Raw genomic sequence first — 16395 nt, 5'->3', positions numbered from 1 at the left:
AAGGAGGATAGGAGACAAACTTCTATTTCTAAGGGAGAAGTCTGCTGGAGGCTCACTGATGCCAGGTGACTCCATGCATCATCTCTTTTTCACTTTTCTTTGAACTCATCTTGTCTACCTGCTGAGCAGAGCAGAGCAAGGTACTGACAAACACACCTGCCTTAAATGGTCTCCTTAAAAGCAAAGGACAGAGAAATTATCAAAAATAACTTCAGTTATTTAAACAAATGACTCCTCTATCCCTTAGCCTCACTTGTCACCAACTCCACAGGCTTTCTAGAAAATAAACCCACCTCCCACAATTCATTAATTAATACTCTAATCAACCTCTCATGTTCTAACACTGAAGAATAATGTCTTTTAATTAAGGTACAGGCCTAGGCTATGATTACCTACATGCTGATCCCATTTTAATCTATACTGATTTCATACATAGGTGGTAAGTGATAAATGATACTGCTCTAAGGTATGACCTGGGACCTCAAGAACTAAGTCTCAGCTCTCTCCTTGCATTCTCAGTAGTTCCCTGAAAGCACAGGAATAATTTCATGCATCCAAATATTTGCACCAAATGTTCATAACATAAACACATATGTAGTGTTGTGTGGAATGAGAGAAGCTTTAAACAAATTGTCACTGCAAACATCCCAAAGAAGGGCATGGCTTGTACCCTACACCAGAATGAATCCTAACTACAATAATAAAAAAGGATTTTGCTCCAGAAGGTTTCCTTTTATTTCAGGGTGAATCTATATCCTTTCATCCATGATAATAAAGCCCTTGAGACCCTGGAAGAGTCTCCTAGCTACCTTGTGCTGCACCACCCTGGAAGAGGTGGTGCAGCACAAAGCTAGCCAATGGCTCTGTATGAAATCCACCTGTGTGTACGTGACCTGATGTCCCTTGTGCAGAAGCTCATGGTGCAAGGTCTCACCCTCCTGAAACTGCCTCAGGCTTGCCTTATCTAGAGATTCACAGTAGAAGAGGGAATGTTGATCTTACATTCTTCAAATTTGAATATATCACCTCTTTTCCTACACATATCATGTGTTACAGTCAGTCCAAAAAATACAATGAAATACTAAAATGTATCCAGAAAGCATAAGCATAAAATGTCTACAGGTTTCTAATTTATTTTGGCACGTTTTTTGACTCTTTCTGCTCCCCCCTTTGTTTCCTCCCCACTTTAGTTTAAATTTAATACAAGAAAATAGCACAGGTACATTTATTTGGTACATATATTACATTTATATATATATATATTTATCCCATCTTTTACCTGTTTTCTGCTTGGTGCAGTGTAATACTGAACACAGAAAGTGGTACTTTAGTGGTTTATGTATTGCACCCAATCTCTCAAATGTGATCTAACACAAAATGAGCTCTGGCCTAAATTTTACTAAAGAGACATCCAGCTGTCCCTTATTTGTATTTTACAGTTTCTAATAAGCTACAAGAATAATTGCCAGGCAATTTAAGAATTAGGAAGGTAAAACTATATTGCAAGAATATTTCCATAAGCAGAGCAAGTGCTAAAAAAGACACTAATAATTTCAGCACAGAAAAAAATATGCTGTAGAACCACAAAAGTTAATTGGGAGTCCAGGAAGTGTCTTGACTGCAGTAAGTGTCATAAGACTAATCTGTGTTGTATAAACCCCAAAAATGTCTTCAGAATGACTGAATTTGTTTGTCTATGTCTAACCACTCTGTCAGATGTATAATGTGCAAGAAGTAGATCTGTCTGACAAATTTATGTCCTCTGTCCATTGTTGCCACTGTAGACTAGGTGAATTTTTAGTACTCAAGTGAAGTCATCAATTCTGTGTCAATAGAAAAAAAAAAAAAAAGACTTTATTTGCATGAAATTCACTGATAATTTAACTCTGTTTTTTTGACATGTCAAGCTCTTCTAGGATTTAAACCTATCTAAAACTCATAGAAGTTTGATCTCAATTATGCTTCAAAAATATAAGCTAATGCATTTCATCAACCAGATTTAAATACAGTGGTGATAGAATTCATTCAATAACACTATATTTTGTGAAATGTTTCATTACATCCCAGACTTGTAAAGAACTTTAAAGACTAAATTGCAGACACATGTTCAGTGCTTTCAAGAGTTTTGCTTGGTTGGTTTTTTAAATTATTCTAGATATTTACCTGAAATTTTATGCCTCCAAAATACCTTCTGATTTGCAGGTTACAATAAAGCAACATTGTCCAATTTTACAATAAATACAGTACCCAAAGAGACTTGTCAAGTAAGCTCTCACTTGATTCCCATCTTTCAAAGTATTTACTTTAAATATAGTAGGATTTGAAAGTCTTGCAACTGTAAGTTGCAGAACTGTTGATTCAATTACAGCTCGAGGTGGAGAGATTTTTCCCAAACAAATACATGGTTTTGTAGAAACAAATATTATAATTTATTTAAAACACAATATTTATTGCGAGTTTTGTCCTTTATGTAGAGCTGTGAGAGGCATAGATAAAATGAGTCCTGTTTCTTCCTAACCCAAACTAAAGCATTATACAGATTGGATCAAATTCTTACTCTCCTGTAGTTTGCATTCTCAGAGAGGATTTTTTAAAATTTAAAAGATTTCTTTACACATTCTAGATACTTTGCTAATTAAGAAAAGAAACCATCAGAACCCTCAGGTATCTATGAATTTATAAAATCAGTTTCTGCTACTACAGGCACCAAAATTTAAGTTCTTGCTGCTGTAAGCAAATTTAACTAAAAGATCACAGGGATTCAAGAAGTGATTGTAAAATGTATTGAATAAAAATCCAGTTAGGGCAAGGAAGTATTAAGAAACTCTGCCAGTCTCCAGAAAATCTCACAGACCAATGAAGGCAATGAAACTTTAGACAAGAACACCAGATGCATGTCATATTCCTATAACTCTCTGGGCATCATCAGAATCAGGCTATTGTCCCAGACAGACCTCACCATAGTGTTTTTTAAAAGATATTTTTCTTTCAGTTTCTCTCCTCATTTTCAAAACAGCATCATTGGACCCCAAGTCAACATGGTGTTATGGAACTAAAGGGCTACATAATAATATAGATCATAACACTACACTGTCACTGATGTACCCAGGACATTTTACACAAACATCTGTAACAGTAAAATGGAGATAGATTGAATACAGCCACTACTCACATTCCCATTTCAGGAAGATACTCTGATTAAGCATATGCTGAACACATTCTGGGATTGCAGCAATGATCATAAAACCAAGAAAGTTTAACCACCATTTATCATCAGAAAAAGTGGAAGCAGTCTGCAAAGAGTGTAGCAGCAATGCATTGTTGCATTGCTATGTCCTGTAGTCTACAGAAAATTCATTATTTTTATTAAATACTAAGGCATATCATCAATATCTCAGTAAAAACATTTCAACATTGTAAAACATGTAAAAGTATTAGCTATAGTTCTTAACAGTCTTGTTGTCAAATGCTAGTAGTTCACTCTTGCTGAATGAAAAAAAGGAAAATAATCAACTGCAGGCTCATATTTACATTTAAAGGTAGCTCTTCTATAACCCTCTAAGAGGGTTATATAGTTACAACCAGTCAGTGCACAGTCACAGCCAGATGCTGTAACTTTCTAGCTTCCAAAGATAATTAAAACAGAAGACTTTGCTGGTAGTAACCTGTTCTAAGTTAAAACTGTGTTTATTTTAAGTACCTAAAAACCAAGTCAGACAAAGTTCTGAATCACAACCACATTAAAAAATATCATCTTCCTTCAGAAGAACTTCACCCAGGTCATTAACTTAAGAAAAAAAAAATCCCTATTTGAAAGCAGTCAGTCTGTTTGTAGTTTCTTTATGAAATAAAGGCAATATTTCCTCAGTAACAGAGTTGTGTGCATTCTGCTATCTCCGAGCTTTGAAAGACAAATGAATACACGTGAAGTAAAATGCCAAGTTTGAACCAGCACAGAGAAGTTTGAGTTATTGTGCGCACTGAGGGGTTGGATAAATTAACTCAGAGTTCTACCTCAGTGTTACAGCTGTTTTAATAAAACCTAGAAAATCTTTTAACTAATGAGGATGTGATTGCTGGGGGTGGGGCAGGAAGAACATGATACTTTATGGAAAAAAAGTATTTTATATACAATATTCAATGCTGGAGTGTTCAAAAGCCTAAAATACATAGCTCAAAATATTTACATGAGAATGTCTTCAACTGACTTGGCACTGACTTCTAATTTGGGTATAATTTTCACAATTGTAAAACACTGGCATGTACATGCTGGTTAAAAGAAATATTAGGAGAGAGGTACTGTTATAGTGTCACTGAAAAAGAGACTTTTAAATATTACCATTAAAAAAAAGAACATGAAAAAGCTATAAGCTTGCAACTTTCTTTTGTGCAATTAATGGATCATTAGATATTTTATTGCCTATTGTCTGTAATTTGCATATTAATAATATGCAGAACATGTTGTATATAAACATTAACTAGTATTCATTGATAAAGAGACTTGAATTCATTATGTACTCTCCATTATAAAGAAGTCTTGAGTTGTCAGTTAATAAGACAATCAGATATTCTGCAAACTTTATATAATTAGTGCTAAATTTGTATGGTAAGAAAGTAATTCCATACGTAGATATCATTCTTATCCTTGAATTAATTTAAATAATAATTTCTAGCTATCCAAATAAGATGCTAGGCTTTTTCCTAATAGAAGTATGGCTTTAATACTGCTTTTGACTAGCTGATCAACACAATTTTATGGCATTGCACATGCATTTAATAATACAGGAGTTCCTTTTTAGGGAGGAACTTTCTGTAAGGAAAAACACAGTAATGACAAGTAAAGAAATCAGCCTGCACATTCTTGTCAGCTCATAGGCAAAAATAATGCTAGCTTTGGTAGCAAATTGTACACAAAAATAATGAAAACAAATGCATCAGAGAGTACTTAGGGATAGGGATGGCTGATTTCATTGGTCTTCTTAGCACAGAATTTAAGCAGTTTTATAAATAGATTCTCTCTATTTGCCTACATGGAAATAATTTTTTATATTCCTTGCCCAAAGGAAAAATACTGTTACTCCAAAAGCATGATCCTAGTTTTTATTCTATTTTCCTTCATTTTTGTAGAATATTGACTACATCTCTAGAGAGTTGAGATCAAAAAGCCTCAAGCACACAGGAGAGCTCTGGTAGCATAGTAACCAACTGCACAGCAGCTGAACCACTGCAAGCACTGGTTACTGAGTACAGCAAACAAGGTCAATAAACTTAAACTATGTGAAAAAGGCCACATTTTTCAACAGGAATATGAGTAGACTACAGAAGTGTTCTGTTAGAGTTACCCAGCTGTTAGGTGCTTCCAGAATAAACCATTAAAATTTGATCATATTTCGCATCTAAAATCAAGAAATGTCTGATAGCTTTCTGGCAAATAAAGCAGGAAAGGTTAAAAGATCTAATATATAGCCCTGCTACAAGACACTACAGTGGTGTACAGAGTTTATGCCCTCACATATGTGCCAGGTCACTTGTTAACTCTCAGTAAATTTCTACCCACAAGAGTGAAGCTAACAGAACTAAATATGAGCATATTAGTGCAACAGTCAGCCATCCTCCCTTAAACAATGAAGGAAAGAGGGTTTTGCTTTTCTGGCTGATTTTGCACTGAAGACTATTAAATAAGGGTCATATTTTCTACCTTGCTGACTGAGCTGAGGAGCTAAACCTCCTAGTGACTGCTGGTGATAGGCAGTCAGAACATGTAACATTTTGAACTGCTCCACACAGAGTCATTAAGGAACATCTGCGTACGTTGCTGCTTCTGGAAGAGGAACACACTTGCTTCTCTTTGACATTTCTTTCCCCTAAAGGGAAAAAAGGGTTTGCAAGTGCATTTTACCAGCAATTAACTTTTCCTTGCATCAGCACTCTCTTCCTCTGTTACAAGTCACAGTATCCATACATACACAACAATTTTGCCAGACTACTCGACTTTATTTTTTAGTAACAATCTACTTGACCAGTAACACTGCAATTTAAAATGTGCTTTTTACAACAAGGCTCCCAGATTTGCAACATAGAGTCAGATGAACCCCAAAGGAAAAAAAGTACTTGAGAATAACTGTTTTCTCTCATTAAAACATAGCCCTCCATTGGTATCCAGGATTTTTTTTCTAAGAAGGAAACAGAACTACTTTGTGGCTTAGGTAGCTCTCTGATCACCAGGTACTGTAACCTTTCTAGGTATTGATATTGGGCTTGGTTTCAGAGCTGCAGTCCAGAACAGTAGGTTTGGTTTGAGCCTCATGGCAGAGGTTTGAAAAGAAGCCTGAATAGCATGGATACCTGCAGTGCAGCTAGTTCCTGTCAGCCCTGTCCAAACTGCCTCTGTTAATGAAAGCTGATCCTCAACACTCTTCTTCAAGAGCTCATTTGAATTTCTCATCCTATTTCAAGTAAAAAGGACTATGCTGAGAAACCATAAGCACGTGAAAATCCCTTAATAGCCAGTAGATGTTACAAATCCATAACTTGAAGTAGTAGGGAGTGACACCCCAAGTCTTATAAAAGTCACCATACATCTTAAACTCCACGTTATTGCTAAACAGATACAGAAGTACAAAGAACTGGGAAGCATGAAACAGCATGCCACGAGTCCAGTGTCTGATGGAGAAGTCTGAATGTCATTACTGGTATTACTTAATAACTACTACAAAGTCGTGCATTCTGCTACAATCAAATACAATCAAATGTATATACACCCTTTTCAAGAGAAGTGAGCTACAAAAAACTAGTAGTCTGTGGCTCAAAGCAAACAAAATATTGCTAAGGGTTTGTATTTTTTCTGGCTACAGCCAAAAATGTGCAGAACAGAAAAAATGCATGACTGAAGGTATGAAAACTTCCTAAGTTCTACCTCTACAAAACCAGAAATAGCAGGGCAGTAGAATGGGAGCAGCTCTGAGTCTCTGCCCAAATTACCTCTTGGGATTCCCTGGATCCCTGTGTTCCCCTAACCAACACCTTAAGGCATAATCAGCACTACAGGCAAGGACAGGGACTCATCACCTCACCCAGTTTGGTTCCTATTGATACCTTTATGTACTTTGCCTTTGAGAGTAGGAGGAGGCCCCTAGTGACTATGTAACAAAGAGAAAGGAAGTCAAGATATAGATCTTATACCTAATTTATATATTTTGTATTCATCTCACCTGGCACAACACTGAGTAGATGAATAATGAGATCATTATCTCCTCATCAATGAAAATCTACAGTCACTGAGACAGGAAGTTGCAGCTGTGCAACAACACACAGCAGTACTGCATACTGGGTTAGAAACAAAAAGGGAAGTACTATGGGCCATTTAAATTTAGATGAGATTTTATTATAATCATTCAGACTGTAATATAACCAAGAAAACAGTGCTTTAAAAGGGAGCTCTCAAAATTCCTAAGTCAAAAATTACTATAACAAATTTCCCATATAGCCATTTTTCAGTTGATCTGGTGTCAAATTTTGCTTCTTACATGCTTGCTGTTGGTACTGCATTAGTCTACACAGAATTCAGAAGGGAAAGCATGTGATTAAAATTCCAGTTGTGCCATGAATTCTCTATAAGTGTAGTGTTATTGCAGAGAAAACTGCTTCTTACAAGCCATATTCCAAAACAGAATTATTTGCTATCCAGAAGTATTTTTTGAGCTTCAGGTATAAATCATCTTTATTTCAGATAACTGAAGAGCATCTAGAGGGGAAATTCTATCAAAACTAAAGAAAAGAACCCACACACACTTTAACAGTAGAAATTTAGCAAAAGACATCTGAAAAAAATGACTGCAATAAAATTATGCAATGTATGGGCAAAAGTAAGGATTATATTGTACACAAATTCTATTAAAACATACAATCAAAGAACCTGTAAAGTAAGTATTGGTATAGTACAGAAGGTATAATAGAGGCAGTATATGTAATTAGAGGTAGCTCTTGTTTATGTATTGATGCACATAATGTACATTATCATGTACAGTTATCATGAGAATGCTAGCACTGTAACTAGTAAGCCATTCTAACTTGAACATCTAAATGACTTATTCTTTGACCTGTATTTTCAATGTTTTTTCATTGCTACTAAGTCTCTATCAATTGCAGCGAGGTTACAGACCATGTAAAAGCTGCATTAGTAAACAAGGGTAGTAAATAGCTTTTCCTCACTGACAAAGATGCAGCATAAGAATAGGTTAATAGATAACTGCTATTTCCTACATACTTTCTCTTATTTCTTAACACGGTGTGGAAAATATCGAATAGTTCAGTGTTGACTAAAAGTTTTAAGTACAATAAATGACGTAATTTAGTCCTGTCTCTTTTCCAACTCCTTTTACAAACGTCATTTAAAGTAGCTCTTCTTATGCACATCAGGAACAATTAGCGGCGAGTCAGAGTACTATTGTACTGTAGCACCACGCGTTGGCTGCAGCTTTGCAACAATATTGCTTGAGAACATAGAAAACTCAAATTACTTGCAGTCTTCGTAATTCTAGAAGCAAAGCGGATACTGTCGATCCCTCTCAACAGCTCCCAGACAAGCCCCGCGTCTTCGCGGAGCTGGAGCTCTTCCCGTTATGGTCGCACGGTAATTAGAGCAGCTCAGTGCGAGGCGTCCATCGGCTGCCACAGAGGCAACCCCTAAGGATGGGCTGCAGCCCCCGCGGGGAACTGCGCGCAGGGAAGTTTGTGCACAGCGATGTTCTGGCAACAGCCTAGAAAGAGAGGAGCCCCTTCCCTTCCCTCCTCTCACACAAGGCACCAGAGGAGACAATTCCCTGACACCCCCGGCCAGGGCAGCCTCACCTCCCTGGAAAAACTGCAACAGCGAGACTTACCTTAGTGAGCTGGGCAATCTTCTTGCACATTTTCACGTGCATTTCACGATTGCATTCCTCTGCCGAGCTGCTGCGAGCGGCTTTAGATCCATTGCAAGTCCCGGGCTGATGAATGTTGTTTATGCCAGAGGCCATTAGGCTTGAATTTTAATCACGTCTGTCTGCGTACGCTCCGGGGAGCGCGATCCCGGCCCCGCTGCTCGCCCCCCGGGCTGAGCGCACTCACAGCCCCCGGCGCTGCAGGAACTTCAGCCCCGAGCAGGGCACGCTCCTGCCCCGCCGCTCCCCCTCCTCTGCAGATGTCCCAGTCCTTCAGCAGAACACCCAGGCGAGCAAGCAGAGAACAGCATGTGCAAGCGTCCTGATTGGGATTTTTTTTTCCCTCCCCTTCTCTTCAAATGGTTGAGCTTCCGCCAGGAGAAGACGCCAGCGGCTGGGTGCTACAAATTCCCCGCTGGAGACGCTGAGCCAGCCTGGAGACAGTAGCACAGACACTGCCGGGGATCTGCTGTAGGAGAGATTGCCTGAAGATCAAATCATGCTGCCTTGTTAAGTGTCAAAGGACTGAAGAGGTCATCTGAGAAGAGAGTGTTGGCACCTTTCACAAGCTCTGTTATTTTGGCAATCCTCTCTAAACCAGGATGAGCCCATAGGTGATGAAGAAAACCTTTGCTTAGCTTTTGCTGCTGCGCTGAAAGCAGAATGGGAGCCAAGGGGCCCACGAGCACAGCTGAGCCCAGGAGCTGTGTCCTACCTTATCCAAGGAGACTCCATTCCCTTCACTTACACTAAATGCACTGGAAAGGTGCCTGAAGAAAACTGACAGTATTACAGGTCTTTCTTCTCTTTCTTCCTTTCTTTAGAGATCAGGCTTGGACATGTAAAATAAATAAAGGGACAGAAAAGGCAGAAAAATACACACACAAGAAAGGCAAGCTATTAAGATAATGGGATTTTTAAAGAGAATGCTTCAGTGAAGTGTTATACAAGAAAACTGTTGGTGAACATGTTTAAACAAGTCTAGAAGACAAGAAGTAGGAGAAGGCCAAGTAGAGTGAAGTAAGAGAGGTAGAAAAGAGGAAAAGGGAGAAAGAAGATGAGGGAAACCAAGAGCTGCCCAACACCCCTCTGATGTGTCACTGCAGGCAGTGCAAGAGATCCCATGGAAATGCTGAGGCCTCAGGCCGTACTGACTCGCAGCCAGCCAGGGGGGTCATGAGGCTGCTTCTGCCCTGCTGCCCCTGCCTGGAAAGGGAGGCAGCTTTCCAGTCTGATCTCATGGCAGTTCTTGCCATCCTTCTTGGGTGAGAAGCTTCCACTTTGCCAGTGGTGGGTTTAAAAAAAGAGCGCCCTGAAGACTATCAGAATTGAGGAGAAAGATCATCAGTTGTCAGTTCTTCTGTAGGGCAGAAGAAGAACAGAAAAAACTTGGTGAGGGCAAAGAGAGACAATGAACTGTTAAGAATAACACTCCTACATGGAAAAGATCAGGGCAGAAGAATACCTACAAGGCAGTGGGGAGAAGGAACACTGTAGAGATGTAAGAAGATAAGACCTTGGGACAGGGAAACAAACCCTTGATTGCTGAGAGAAAAGGAGAGACTCTAGATCTCCAGAGGCTGAAAGTCTACACTCCAGGAATGAGAGGAAATGAAGACTGAGAAATAGAATGTATAAATGAAAATGATCACAGTTGCTGAGACATGCTAAGTAGAGAAATGATGTTTAGCCCAGAAAGAGCATTAATAAGAAAAGGTGAGAAATAGATCCTTGCACAAAGGAATGACAAAGTGCAGTTTCTTTGTTCACTGGCACTAGTATCCAAGATGCTGCTGGAACTTCTTCTGTGACTAGGACATAAGGACATGCCACTGCTAATTGTCTGATTAACACACGTACTCACACATAAGTTTAACTCTGTTAATATTTTATAATACCTTCTCTGTCTGGTTATCAATTTGAGAAAAAGCCTAGGAATTTAATTAAATGTAAGATTTGTATTAAATTGACAAGCTTATTAGGACAATCAAGAGAAGAGCAAGGGCTGGAGCAAAGTCCTAACACATTGTTTCTTCAGAAAAAATAGAACAAACTAAGTGAAAATAGAAAGCAAATTAAGAAAATTGCAATAGGTTTTACAAGTACTTACAAGAAGTTACCTGTGTTATCATACAGGTGGACAGTAACATTTATGGTTGTTCAATTAAACACTGGACCTGAATGCAGGGGTGGATGGAGACTTGAGACACCTGTATGGGCATAGCAGAACAGAGAAGAACAGATCTTCAGATACATTGGAAAAGGAGTAAACTACTGAGATATCTTCAAGCAGGCTGTTTATGAATTTTGGGGCATTAGAAGGAAAGAACTTGAGACTTTGGTACAAGATGGTGTTTTAGCAGAACATAATTTGTCACTGGTGAAGTATTTTCAGTCCAGACTTCTCAGACAATACTTCAAATCCTGGAAAAGTTTCAGTCAGATCTCATGCACCAGAAAATGCAACAACAGAAAATAAATTCACAGATGACTCAGGTTCATTAGTTTCATTACTCAAAAAACTCAACTTAGTATCAAGAACAGAATTTCAGCAGATAATGCCAGGATGTTTCAATGAGCATTTAGCTTTTTTTTTTCTTGTAACTAATCTAGAAATCATCTATAAGATGAATGTCATAAGATGACAAAACAAGGATGACACAAAGCCTAATCTAAATGTGTACTATACAAATATAGATTTTGTGAGAATCACATGGAACACAAGTAAATTACAGAATGTGTCTGAACTTGGGGCAGCAGATGACAAAAACATTTTAAAATAAAAATCAAAAAATCTAACCAGAAAATGCTTCTGCTTGAATTATTATTGCTGCATTAATTTTGGTAAAAAAAATTGTGAGAGAAGGTGGTCATGTCAGTACAGTTTTTATAAGTCTTTGGTTAACTGTACACAGGTTTGTAGCTTTGTTGTTCAGATATATGAACTAATTTCCTTTCCATAAAAAACCCAAAAACAAACATGAGCAAAAGACTATAAGCCTTCCATTTTTGATACCTCCTGCTTGTTGAACACTCAGACTTCATAACTTCTGCAATCTCCTGACTACCTACTAGTTACTATTAAAAGAGCCATACCCTGAATTCCAAGACATAAAAAACCCCATATTTCTGTTGCAAATGTTTAATACATAAGTTTGCACTTTTGTTTAACACATTGCAGACAGCTTTCCTAAAACACAATCAATACAGCCCAATTCTTTCACTCTTTGTCTGAACACCAGTGCTCAGTGAGATTTTTTTTTTTAATATGCAACAGCAAAGTTAAACTGATTCCCTGGATTACATTCTACTGCTGTTTTGCAGTCCAACAAAGTTTGCCTCTGAAAATGGTAGAACAAGAGTTAGTCATTAACCCTGAGCTAGTGGGGGGCATTCCTGCCCACAGCAGCGCTGGGGTGGCAGCAGGAATTAGATGGTCTTCAAGGTCCCTGCCAACCCAAACCTTCCTTTGATTCCATGTTTCAAATGAAAAAGCTGTATTAGTAAAACTGACTTAAAATCTCTCAACTTAGTGTGTAAGTAAAGGAAGATACACCCCTGAGATTCTAATTCAATTCCTAAAACACTATCCTCATTTTTGATCTCCACTTACATTCACTTTGGTCCTGGAGTAGCTTTTTGATCCCAGAGAATCCAGGAACCATTTTCTCTTTTTTTGACAAGAGGGGAAAAAAAAAGGGAAATAAGGATAACAAGAACAGTCAGAAGACTCATAAAAGTTATGCTGCTCACCTAATTCACTAACCCATTTCCAATAAAACTTGTTTTGGGATTAAGTACAAGAAAAATTACAAATATAAAGTGTTGCCACTGGTACATCTTGGGTAATTACCCATGTTATACATAATTACATTTAAAAATATTATATATAACTACTTTATATTTTTCATTTCTCCCCACCTCATAAAACAGACAGGATTCCAAACACAGCAGAAGGGCTACTGATTTCCTCTTTCACTGAAAACATTAACTATTCAAAAATGTATATACAATTTTATAGCTGACTTACATATATACAAGTTTTGGAGCAATGTGGTGGACATAAGCTCAGATTCTGCTGCATAATGATGGCTTAATTATGGATGAAACATTATTATGTTTATGTTTTAAATATGGAAACTGGAACCAACTGGACACATCAGATATAAAAGCCCTTGGATACCTAACAGGATAGCATCAGCTTCCATTTTTTGCTACTTCCATTTTTTATCCAATGACCTACATTTAATATTACCACAAAGTAATTGGCATGCAGCAAGTTTGGCTTACCCTGTGGCACTGTATTTGCTCACATAACAGAACCAACAAAGGAAAGAGAAAGGATCTAGAACAGTGAGTCATGAGAATTAGATCATGGCAGATAAGGTCACTACTTCAAAGGATAATGAAAAAAGCTGGAATTAATAGAGTGCATTACCCTTTAGGGCTCAGAGCACCATTCAAGGTTCAGAATTTCATCATTCTTTTCTGGATAGAACTGTGGAATCCCACTGGCTATAACCTTTGGGGCTTCATTACATCCTTGCCCTCCTGGTCAGTCATTATCCCCACCCCTCAGGGAGCAGCTGGTCCCCAGTGAGCTCCCACAGTTAGCTCAGCAAGGAACTGAAGGTGCAGGGCAGAGCTGGAATGGATTCCTGGGCCCACAGGCAAAGGCTGTAGCTCCAGGCCTCATGTGAGGCAGGTCAGGGCTCATTAAAGCTAATCAGTGCAGTCAAGGCTGCATTAAAGTAAGCTTTAATAAAAATTATGATGGCAACATTTCTATCTGTTGAACAAGGTATCTGGTACCACAGAAACATGATCAGCATTTGTGATCCTGCTTCAGCATGTTATTTACCTACATGTGAAATATCAATTGTACTGAGAATTTTCTATTTCTACCTGTAAATGCAAAGCCTAGCAGAAATATTTAAAGCAGTCTGTACAAAATAAATCTCACATCCTAGATGAAATCCATGGTAAGGGACTATGAGGTATTCTCCAGGGAAAGTCTTCTTCTGTAGACCTGAGATGCAGGTAGGCACAACTGGGATGCTAAACATGTGAATCAAAAATAATTCAGTTTGCATTAGGATTTCACTTAAAATAACTGTCCTGTGTTTTTAATGCCACAAGAATCACAAAGGTTTGTCTGCTCATCTTCCTCTTTGCATCTTCTTGTGCACAGAGAGGAGTTCCATTGCAGAAAAAAAAAAAGCTATATGAAGGTAATTATCCAGTAAAAATACATTAAACAGAAAGATTGTTACACATTGTATTTCCCCACAAAATTTAACCTTAAAAAAATGTTCAAGTCACTGATGATTTGCAGTTGATTATGGTGGTTTTGTAGAGTGATTATTTCTCCAACATAAAATGAAAACTTTTAGAAAAAAATGTTAACATGTAAGATTCTATGTTACTATTGTATTTGTACATATAGAATCAATTTCCTATTCTCTAGGAGCAGAAGGTGATTAGGCCTGATCTGTATATTTTAGAAGTTAATAAAAAATATAAAACTCATCTTTAAAATTGAGGTATCTTTCTAAACATACACAAATGCATGGTAGCATAATATGCCAGGGGAAAAAAACCTCTGCCACATATTTAAATTATTTTAGAATTTATTTTAGTCTACAAAAGAAGATACTTTGTCTCCAGCTGCTGCCCTCCATTCTTCACATACAGCTCATATATATCCCATAATCCTTGACGCCATTGTAAGGAGAAAATAATTCCAATTATTTGGTTGATTAAAATCTGCCTCTTAAGTAAAACACTAGGAAGATTCAGATCTAGAACAAGACTGACCCCTAGTGTTTGTCTCTTTCTTTCTTTCTTTCTTTCTTTCTTTCTTTCTTTCTTTCTTTCTTTCTTTCTTTCTTTCTTTCTTTCTTTCTTTCTTTCTTTCTTTCTTTCTTCCTTTCTTTCTTCCTTCCTTCCTTCCTTCCTTCCTTCCTTCCTTCCTTCCTTCCTTCCTTCCTTCCTTCCTTCCTTCCTTCCTTCCTTCCTTCCTTCCTTCCTTCCTTCCTTCCTTCCTTCCTTCCTTCCTTCCTTCCTTCCTTCCTTCCTTCCTTCCTTCCTTCCTTCCTTCCTTCCTTCCTTCCTTCCTTCCTTCCTTCCTTCCTTCCTTCCTTCCTTCCTTCCTTCCTTCCTTCCTTCCTTCCTCCTCTTTCCTTTCCTTTCCTTTCCTTTCCTTTCCTTTCCTTTCCTTTCCTTTCCTTTCCTTTCCTTTCCTTTCCTTTCCTTTCCTTTCCTTTCCTTTCCTTTCCTTTCCTTTCCTTTCCTTTCCTTTCCTTTCCTTTCCTTTCCTTTCCTTTCCTTTCCTTTCCTTTCCTTTCCTTTCCTTTCTTTTTTCCTTAGACAAAAATGACCCTTCTTCAAGCCAGGTCCTGCCTGTTTGACCTATTGTCATTTGATGGTTTGTCACCTGTCCTTACTAAATAGCTGTCATCCCTTGAGGTCCATTAGGCACATTTTTTGCTTAAAGCCCAAACATATATGGACGTCAAGCCTTAAGTTCCTGCTGTCCACGGCTCGTGTTCACTTCTTTGCATGTTGTGTGTAACTGTGTAATTGATAGATGCTCGGAATGCTTCCCCTCAGCTAATGACCCCCGGCCTTGTTTCGTTAATTGTGTCATTAAATGCTCACCGAACGTTCCGTAACAGTAACGCAGCTCTGGGCTTTGAGCTGAGTTATTTTTCCTGTTTTTAATGAGATACTGAGATAATGAGGCTTATTACTATTCTCAAGTTAAAGGATTTCTGGGAAAGCATTAGGTTCACAACAAGCGCTTGCAAACTTGGGGGAAATTTCCACTAAAAAGGGATTCAGTGTGGAAGGAGCACAAATGGGTGTTGCCTCCGTATGTCCACCTTCTCGGCCCCCTGGCAGAGGGTGCAGAAGAGCGGGAGTTTCAATGAGCTTCTATTATTTACACAGCGGCTGAGCTTTCTCAGGTCGCTGCCGCACATGCTTCACTTTACAGAACCCGTCTGTATTTACTTTCCCTGGTGCTCACGTCCGGAGAGGACTCTGGAGAGCGGCGCCGGACGGGTTTGTGGGGCGCATTTAAATCTTTTAGCGAACGGAATTCTGGAGGCCCTCAGCTGCAGCCGGGCTGGTACCGGGAATGGGCTTTGGAACAGCCGCAGGGCCACCGCAGCCCCGCATAGCCCCAACTCATCCCTCTCCCTCCCAGCCCGCCCTGAAGGGTTCGGAGCACAAATCCCATGAGGAGCAGCTGCGGGATTTGGGGATGCAAAGCCTGGAGGAGGTTCAGGGGGACCTTATCACTCAACTACCTGAAAGGAGGCTATAGCCAGATGGGGTCGGCATCTGCTCACAGGCAACTCGATACAGGACCAGGGGAACATAGTCTTATAATGCGCCACCTTAAGCCTGACATTTGGACGAATTTCTTCACAGAAAGGGTGATTAGACAGGGTGAGTCTTCACAGAAAGG

The 16395-nt window shown here is 38.7% G+C and overlaps 1 protein-coding gene across 4 annotated transcripts in view; it reads right to left on the bottom strand.

Moving 5' to 3' along the window:
* The window catches only part of FAM184B (family with sequence similarity 184 member B), a 36256-nt gene extending 26766 nt beyond the window's left edge, over window positions 1–9490 (bottom strand). For 3 of the 4 annotated variants that reach the window (XM_036381849.2, XM_036381850.2, XM_036381852.2), the window contains exon 1: window positions 8883–9490. In XM_036381849.2, the coding sequence (XP_036237742.1) occupies window positions 8883–9017 (135 nt within the window). In that variant the 5' untranslated portion in view covers window positions 9018–9490. The remainder of the gene's footprint in view (window positions 1–8882) is intronic. The other variant, XM_036381851.2, reaches the window with a different exon arrangement.
* Between the last annotated feature and the right edge of the window lie 6905 nt (window positions 9491–16395).

Source organism: Molothrus ater, chromosome 4, assembly GCF_012460135.2.
Source record: "Molothrus ater isolate BHLD 08-10-18 breed brown headed cowbird chromosome 4, BPBGC_Mater_1.1, whole genome shotgun sequence".
In the NCBI taxonomy this organism is placed as follows: domain Eukaryota; kingdom Metazoa; phylum Chordata; class Aves; order Passeriformes; family Icteridae; genus Molothrus; species Molothrus ater.
Note: the sequence above shows the minus strand (reverse complement) of the source record. Positions and strands in the feature narration are given on the sequence as shown.